This window comes from Solanum stenotomum, chromosome 1 (assembly GCF_019186545.1).
Source record: "Solanum stenotomum isolate F172 chromosome 1, ASM1918654v1, whole genome shotgun sequence".
Taxonomy (NCBI): Eukaryota; Viridiplantae; Streptophyta; class Magnoliopsida; order Solanales; family Solanaceae; genus Solanum; species Solanum stenotomum.
This window is the reverse complement of record NC_064282.1, coordinates 4,816,826-4,825,728: the sequence shown is the minus strand read 5'-3', so window position 1 is coordinate 4,825,728 and position 8,903 is coordinate 4,816,826. Positions and strand designations below refer to the sequence as shown.

General features: G+C 32.5%; 1 protein-coding gene across 1 annotated transcript; it reads right to left on the bottom strand.

Annotated features, from left to right (window-relative positions):
* Positions 1-2,164: 2,164 nt before the first annotated feature.
* LOC125842366 (uncharacterized) lies at positions 2,165-5,106 on the bottom strand. Its single transcript, XM_049521684.1, has 3 exons — positions 4,332-5,106; positions 3,525-3,872; positions 2,165-3,388 (listed from the first exon to the last, which is right to left on the bottom strand). The coding sequence occupies exons 1-3, from the start codon at positions 4,788-4,790 to the stop codon at positions 2,783-2,785; spliced, it is 1,413 nt and encodes a 470-aa protein (XP_049377641.1). The 5' UTR covers positions 4,791-5,106; the 3' UTR covers positions 2,165-2,782.
* Between the last annotated feature and the right edge of the window lie 3,797 nt (positions 5,107-8,903).

Sequence of the window (8,903 nt, the reverse complement as noted above, 5' to 3'; positions counted from 1 at the left end):
TTTTATCACAAGGACAAGTAAATTTTGGAGAGTGGATTATCTATAATGACGAATCGTTGACCGACTTTTTGAGGGTTCCAAATGACTACATAGATCAAATCAAGTTAACAATACTTGAAATCTATGTTAGGAAGGAGCCTAAGACTAGTCAACAACGTTCTCCTTTATCGGTCAATGTCCATCCACTTTATAAAAAGTGTAATAAAAAGTTTCACTTTATAAAGTGTAAGAAAAAGTTCCACTTTATAAAGTGTAAGAAATAGTTCCATTTTATAAAGTGTAGAAAATAATTCCGTTATATATTAAAATATACATGTTATGAGACTAACAGAAAACGTTTAGAATATTAGATAAAGTGGAATTTTTTCTTCCACTAAACCTATTTTAGTTACTTTCTAAAGTAGTGATTTATTTTGGTCACTTTTATATTTTTGTGGCTTATTTAGGTTCCCAGTTCGTAGTTTGAACAGTGGATTTACCGTTACCTCTACCAATTTAGCAAGTTTTTAAAAATAAATAATATATGTAGAGTAGAGTACCAATTATGGTTGTAAAATTAAAAATAAAATTGGAATCTAACACAGTCATCCTAGGAAAGGATGAGAAGATATGGGACTTACTGTTCAAATCTTTTAAAAAAGAAAAAAAGTATCAACATTTAATTCAGTTTCAACAATTCAAAAAAGAATCTGCAAATAATTCTTAATTTTATCAAGTTTTAAGCACAAAAGGACAAGTGAAGAAGAAGGAGAAAGTCATCAGACACAGTGTGAAAACAAATACCATTATGATATATTGACTTTTAGGGGTCCAGTGAATTCAATAGGGTTGACTGCTCCCAATTTAGTGCAACGAAAATGACACTCTTTTTACATTAGTGTATAAGAATAATATTAAATGGAGTGAATTTTATATTTGCGCTTTTGAAATTCCCTTTCAGTAAGTTTTGAATGCTAAATGGTTAAAAAAAAGGCAAAGATGGTTTTTCTCCAAAGCCCCATATAAATGCAAGTAAATTTATGGTTTAGACAAGAAAAGACAGCTCATATAGCAAACACTTTTCACCTCCGATTCTAAAATGTGGGTTCGAGTATAACAAAAAAAGATGAAAGCTTTTAGAAAGCGGAAGATCCTCCAATCCAATCATGCAACTGAGCCAACTTAATCTTAATGTTAATTGGACCACACCATGATAGAACCAATTCACAATTAATTAGGTGATTGAGCCCACTATCAAATTTATGGAGTCGTATGAGTAGTAGTAATTGTAGCACGCTGATGAGTTATAAACAAGATTCTATTTAATTTACTGTATCGTGAGCTACTGCACTGATCCAAGAATAAAATATTCTTAAGGAAACAAGTACTCTATATCAATCAATATTCTTGAGTGTCTAAATTACTTAGTTGAATACTGATTTTTTGTGCAGCAACCCAAGTACACATATAAGTTAATTTTGAGAGTGACAATACTTAAGAGGATCACTAGAAAATACGTAAGTTGAAAAAAGTAGAGAACATCATCATGATGAAGAAACTTCCTTCCATAGACAGCTAGCTAGCAAAGTACTAATAGCAAGCATTGTTTTTTTTTATCTTAAAAAAAACTACTTATATCGAAGTTGATGAAAGTGAAAAAAAATGGCATGTGAGGTGGGCATGGCTTATGTTACTATGGGGGAACAAAGGACCTGTACAAAGGCGAAGATAATACTTCAGTAATAGAAGAAAAGGAAAATATATGTGGGAAGTGATGAGGATATCACATGGGTTGGTAAAGTTTGTGTTTTTTTACCCTTTCTCTTTCATGCTTATCTCCCACCATAGCCCTAAGTCTCTACCAACAACTTTTACTTTTCTCTCTTTTTTAAAAAAAGTCATGCATTCAACAGTCTCCTACAAAAATACGAGGCAAGTGAGTAGAAGCTTAGTGCATCAAACAACCTTTTAATGCACTTGATTCAAGCACTAGATGCTCTTCATTCAGAAGAATCCAACATGTCAAAAAGACACCAGTGGCATAAATGTTGCATACAAGAGCAAGGCATCAGCATTATGTCATGAAGGAAGTAGATGATTTCAACTGAGAGATGCTTTAATCTGTGCATCCGCAGGTATTCCATACCAGATGGGCAAAGATTCTGTTTTTATCTTCTTGGCTGTATTTAACAAACCAACAAGAAACTGAGAGTACTATCTGAAACCAACAAACAAGATCCAATCTGGTTAACAGCAGATCAAACAAATTTACAACTTTCTTCATCTGCTTACCCATTCTTACTACTATTTTGACTTTAATCTGAACTTAGGAGAAATCCCATTTCTCTAACACAAACAAACTCCAACTAAAAAAAGAAAAGGAACATCTCATAAGAAAGTGATAAAATGGAAAAACTAAGACACACTGCTGTCAACCACATCTAGCAGTGCTCTAACGCAATAGGCTGAGAAAAATGAATATTATCAATGATTTCACCTCATGGCGAAGTTTCTCGACCTAGACTTATGGAAGGTAAACTAAAAATTAACCTCCAGTTGCTCCATTTGCCACAAGGAAAAATGAGCTCCAACGCTTCTGTTGGATTCTGTTTTTAAGAGTATAAGAATTCATACAGGCTCAGGAAGAACCTGAGAATCATTATGCTCTATTTACAGATAAAGATGTAGACAACCAACTATTTATGACTCAATTAATTAGCTCCTAAATAACTTCTAGTGTGTTAGTTCATCAGCAACCCCCTCTTTCCGTATAAACAATTGACCAGCGGCTGTTCCTAGTAGGTTAGATTTCCACCTTCCAGCTATCATGAGTTTTCTCTAGCGCTGCAACCTTAGCCCGGTGAGTGGCAAGTGAAATTGCACTCTTTCCCCTTTCATCTTGAGGGAGCTCACATGCTTCACTTATAGACCCTGATTTCAGATCAGCTGGTGGAATAAAGCAGTCTACTGATAATCCTGGAACGTTGAATGCAACTTCTTCGATTGTCCAAGCTTCTTCCATCCTAGTTTTGGTATGACTCATAGCCATCTCACCAAACCGGAAAAGTGTGACTACAGAACGCCCAGAATGAGCAATCATGATACCTTCCACAGGGCGGTAATCATCTAAGAATGAGTTGATCGTTGTCTCCCAGTAAACTGCATCTGCTCCGTTAGACTGGATCCTGGTGAGATGTGAATCCTCCATGTGAACAAGAAGACCAGTCTTCTGGCTGAAGTAGCCAAACAAGACATGCCTTATGATCTCTGCTGGTCCTTCACTTCTGGCCTTCAATGTATGGGGATCAGCACAGAGCTTCAGTATGAAGCAATCCTCCCCATTGATCTTCTTCTCTCCAATGCATCTTGCGTTGGCAAACATACTGGCAGTGGATCTTGGATCAAGACCCTGTAAATAGAAAGATCAAATTCTGAGACCAGGTAAAGATGAAATAAAGCAGTGAAAAGTATAATACCAGAATCCAAGACTAGTTAAAGTAGTCATATAAGAAGGCAGTAAAGTGTAATCTCAAATATATTTTCACCTGAAGGGCTCGTCGTAGTGGCCTAACAGTCCCTTTTGCAGTATGCGCACCAAGCCAAGGTGTATGTCTCCATACAAGCTTGCCATTGCAACCCGCATGAACCTTGCTTCCACCAACCGCAAGCTCCACATACCACATGTCAGGATTCATTTGCCAGAGTACAAATCCACCAGACTCAGCAGCTCTAGCAGAATTCCTACTCTTTACCACCTTTGTTGGGGTTTCAAATTCAGAAGCTAACATCTTCAGTTTTCCCATAGCATAAGCATTCTTAATTGAGCTCTGTAGCTTTTGCCCACCTGATGCAGCAGTATATTGCTGCAATATGTATTGAGCAGATGATGTTTCCTGTAAAATTACCATAATTAGGATCACAGTCAAGTTTTCAACATTTCACAGTAGGCAGAAAATCCTTAATTCTCTCGGAAAAAATGAAAGAAAACATTAAACAGGAACTTCATTTCATATAAAATTCGTGGGCAGCACATGAGGGACCCGTTAACACAGAACTTCATTACTTGGTCCCAGCAAATGCAGTGCAATGTGGAACCAAATTGTCATATGAACAGTAAACTTAAAATACTCAAGCAAATAAACAACATCAAAGTAGTTGTATCTGCCAAAATTAAGTAAACATAACACTCATAATCATATATGCAAAGAGGGACCAGACCCTGTTAATACATCACTGCTGACTTCTTAAAATAAAAATTTATTATTAAAATAAAGGGGAACAAGTACACCTAAAAATATTTCATCTCAAGCTAACAAAAATGGCGTTTAGCAGATAATCACAAAGAGACTTACGATGGGTGTGTCTTTAATGCTGAGATGAGGCAATGGATCACTGGTACTGACGTGCACGGGGGCGAGAGGAGCACCCATTACACCCAGCAAGAGTCTCAGATCAGACCTCTTAGAGTACGCAGTCGATGCTACCGAGGGTGTCCTGGAGAGCTGCCCTTTCATCCAATGGCCTATACTCGACCCGACCCGCTTCGAATCCCCGACTTCTCCGCCGTCCGGATCCGGACCTTCCATCAATGGCGTCAGCGTCTCCCCTAACGGTCTCAAACTCCCTGATCTTGATATCAACTGTTCATGATTTGGAGCGAAGTTGCTACTGCTGTTACTCTTCTTCCTCCGTAGCAAACTCGTAATGGGTGACCCACTTCTAGCCGGACTCCTCGTTCGTGACCTCCCCGGCGATAACCCACGCACTACCTCTTCCTTTAACGCTGAGAAGAAACCTTGTTTTCTCTCCATTTCCCAAGAAAAGAAAACCCCAACACTTCCTTCCTCTAACTCCTTCCACCAAACAACCTATATCCAATTATTTCAGAGGTAGAAACAACAACAACAACAAGATGAAGAATTTACGGTTATCATGGATGAATTTTTCAGCTGATAAAACACAGAAGAAGGATATTTCTGGGGTTTAGATAGAAAAGATATAGGGGATAGCACAAGTAGCAGAAAATATAGAGTGAGGAAAAAAACTGAAAGGTTGTGAGTGGAGAAGGAAGTTGAGAAGAAAAAGGAGGTTAAAGAAGAAAGAGAGAGAAGGAGGAGGAAGACTGAGTACAACAGTGAGAGTGACAGTGTGAATACGACTTGAGCTAAAATGGGAAAAAAAAAGGAAAACTCATAAAAGCAATATTTTGCTGCTTCACACTATCGAATATGTGGTGCGATAAATAAAGTTGTTTTTCTCTTAATCAAATTAGAGGTCTCTGTTATTTTAGTTATGAAAAAGTCATTCGTAAAAAATATTTTTTAAAAAAAATTAATGTAAAAGTCAAATTTCAATATAAATATCTGATATCGGAGAAAAAAAAAATGTGGGAACTCATGCTCAGCTACCATTCCCTTCACGCGCTACACTTAGTTAGTGGAGTCCCTGCCTACTTCAAAACATTGGATTAATTAGCACTACTAGAGTAGAAATTAATGGTTTCTTATTAGTATAATTAATTGAATATTAGAGCATGATTTAAAAGTGGTAAACAGTAATTTTGCGAAGTTAGCAACTGATGCAGATTATTTTGTCTTTACCACGTTAATCTAGCGCGTGGCTATACTCTCTTAACGGGATTTTTGGAATATTGTTTTATTAATTCTGGTATATATTGAAGTTAAGAAGTTAAAATTCCCAGTAAATAAGGTAAGAAATGTCCTTTTAACTTCTTTATTCATTTTGTTAAAAATGTGATACTCTTGAATAATTTTTTGCCAAACCCCCAAAAATAACTCTAGTATCGTAAATTTACAAAATTAAAACCAAAACTAAACTCTCCAGGGTCAGTATATAGCTAATTAAACTTATATGGATTTTAATAATATAGTGATTAGTTATAAAATTGATGAAATCAAATCGTTTCGAATCTATTTAAAATCAAAAGTTTTAATATAAATTTATAATGATGTCAAATAATTAGGATTTTTTTTTTTTTTTTTGTAAACAATACCAAAAGAATTTTAACTGAACCGAACATATGTGTATGTATGTGTTAAATTTAAATGTAACAATCGAAGTATTAAAAAATTGTCTTGTACCTTAGCATTTGGGCTAAACTTTGTTTAAAATGAGTACAATATCAAATCTTAAATTTATTGTGGCTATAACAACAACTCAAATACTCCACACAAATTAATTTTTCTTGATTATCAAAACTTTAAGTTTAAACATAACTACAAAAAATTAACTCAATCCAATAGTATTAGTTGCAGGTTGCTAGGCTTTGAGGTAAAGTTTCCAAATACATAAGCTAAGCTAGCGTTTGGCCGCAAATTCTTAAATATTCTTGGCAAATTATATTTGGGTGCAGTTTTTGGTGGAGTTTCATCATGTATTTAGTCCAAATTTTCCCAAAAATATGATTTATACCTATAAGTTCTAAAAAATATTTAAAATACTGATAAACGTATATTATCATTTTATAATGAATATGTTCCGTTAAAAAATAACCTTATAATATAATTGATAACAATCAACAATAACAAAGTAACATTATAGGCAAGACAATACATTAATCGGATATCCAAACTTGTCACTGATTCAATTAAAATTATAACCCATTAAACACAAATTGTTCTTTTGTTTCAATTTTATCATTCATATTAGAATTCAAACTTTTCTGGAGGAGGTAGTAACAAATATTAGTTGGAATTAACAATTAATGACTATTTTTTTTATAAAATATAAAAGTTTGGAGTATTTTTTGAATTTTTGAAATTCCAAAATAGTAGAACTTGGCCCAAATACTAATAGTTTTTTCTAGTACTTGGGATACTTTACAAATATATTTGCCAAATTATATGACCAAACACTACTTTTCAAGTTTTTTCCACTTCCCAAGTTTTCCCCTAATTTTTCCCAAGTACTTTTGAATGGAAAAATTAAAGAATAACCATTATATTAGAATGGCAAATTATAATAATATATCAAGAAACACTTTTAAAAATACTAGGAAATAAATGTAAAAAAATATATCTGCCTATTCTTTAACCAAAAGTTTTATATTATTCTTTCCATTCACTTTTATTTATTTGCTTTGAACATTATACGTCCTTAAGATCAATTACTAATATCAAGATTTTACTGTAGTATTTGTATTAATTGATGTTTAGTATCAATTTAATTAGATCTTAAAAAATAATTTAAAGAATAAATAATTAATGTTATAAATAAAATAATGGAAATAATATTTATATTTTTTTAATATATTAAAAGTAACAAATAAAAATGAACGGAATCAATGGTTTTGTAGTAACAGTGAAGCTTTTGATTACTTGTTCTGTTTTGTCTTCTCGTATTGTTCTTTAGATTGCCAAGGAAAAAAAAAGTAGAAATTGCATGTGAGCTATGTTTCACTTAACAAATTACAATATCTATTTATAGGCCTACACCTTTCTCCTATCCAAATTACCATGTATCCAATGGATATGCACACTTTTAGAAAATATATTGAATTAACCTACTCCCTTCGTTTTAATTCTGGTGGCATTTTTTTAATTTTGAGATTCAAAAAAGTTTATTTTTTATTGTAAGTTTTTCATATATCTTTTAATTATTGTGACTGTCAATTATTGTGACTTATAGTACTTTTTACGTAGTTTACAAATATATAAATTTTATTTTTAAAAAATTGAAGATATCATGCGCAAAGATTATTTTTTTTTAATATTTTAATATAATATTTTGTAAGTAATTTAATTTTTTTTGCACTTGGTACATTTTTTAGTATGATAAAAAATATAAATAGCAAAACTCTTAATTACTTATACAATACATATAAATATATCGAACTGTTCAAAATTGTTCCATATTGTACCATAAACATCCCTAAATTTTATCACGATCTTAGTTATATCTAAATAAGAATAAAATCTCAGACATAGTAGGCATAAGTCAGTTGTCAAGATATTCTATAACCTAACTTTGTACAACTAGCCAAATGTGTGGTTTATGAATAAATAAGATTATATGGCGACTTGAACTAACAAATTGAGCTTTAAATGGAGCAAGAAAAAAAGACGTCACATTCTTTGACATTTTTTTTAAATGCTTATTTCTTTTACATAATTGATTTATAATTATTGACATATTTTACTTAAGACGATTATTTATCAAGAATAACTTTTCAATAACAAGTAATAAATTACGTACACATACTTGTGATGTATGAAATTACACTTTAGGGGTGGGGTCGTTTGGTAGAGTGTATTAGAAAAAATATTGCATGTATTAGCCTTGTGTATTACTAGTATCTTGTTTGGTACTCTTTTTCAACTTATGTATAACTAATGTTTGCATTAGTTATACACTCTATTGTGTATTAAGGTCTGCATTGCTAATACCATGAATTTTTAGGTATTAACAATGCAATGGTTTTAATGCATGCATTAACATGATAAAAGACCCAATTGCTCCTCAAAAGTTTTTTTACATCTTTTCCACATAAAAGTGGAGGGTATCTTTGTAAATAATATTTTTAATGCATCAAACCAAACAATGCATTAAAATAATCTATGTATAATTAATGCAAGCATAACTAATACATACATTAATAATGCAAGTAATACTAATACACTTTACTTAGCATTATTCTTATACACTCTACCAAACAACCCCTAAGTATATTATTATTTATCATTATTGAAACTAAAAGAATGAACTTGACACATCGGTTCAATCAATTGACATGTTTGAACTAACGTTAGTTAAACATTTGGTCAAAGCATTTTTGAACTAAGTAAGAGACTGGGTCCTACTACAGCTAAGTGCTTAATTATTAGTAAATACTGTTTATAAAACTAACTAACTAGGTTTACAACTGATAATGATAAGTTAAATATAGTTGCCCATGTGAAAAATGG

Bases quoted from the DNA above. Each gene is read 5' to 3' on its own strand.
- LOC125842366 (XM_049521684.1), bottom strand. From the start codon at position 4,790: ATGGAGAGAAAACAAGGTTTCTTCTCAGCGTTAAAGGAAGAGGTAGTG. The intron at 3,873-4,331 runs GTAAGTCTCTTT...GTAATTTTACAG, and splicing joins GCATTAAAGACACACCCATC to GAAACATCATCTGCTCAATA. The intron at 3,389-3,524 runs GTGAAAATATAT...TTCTATTTACAG, and splicing joins CACTACGACGAGCCCTTCAG to GGTCTTGATCCAAGATCCAC.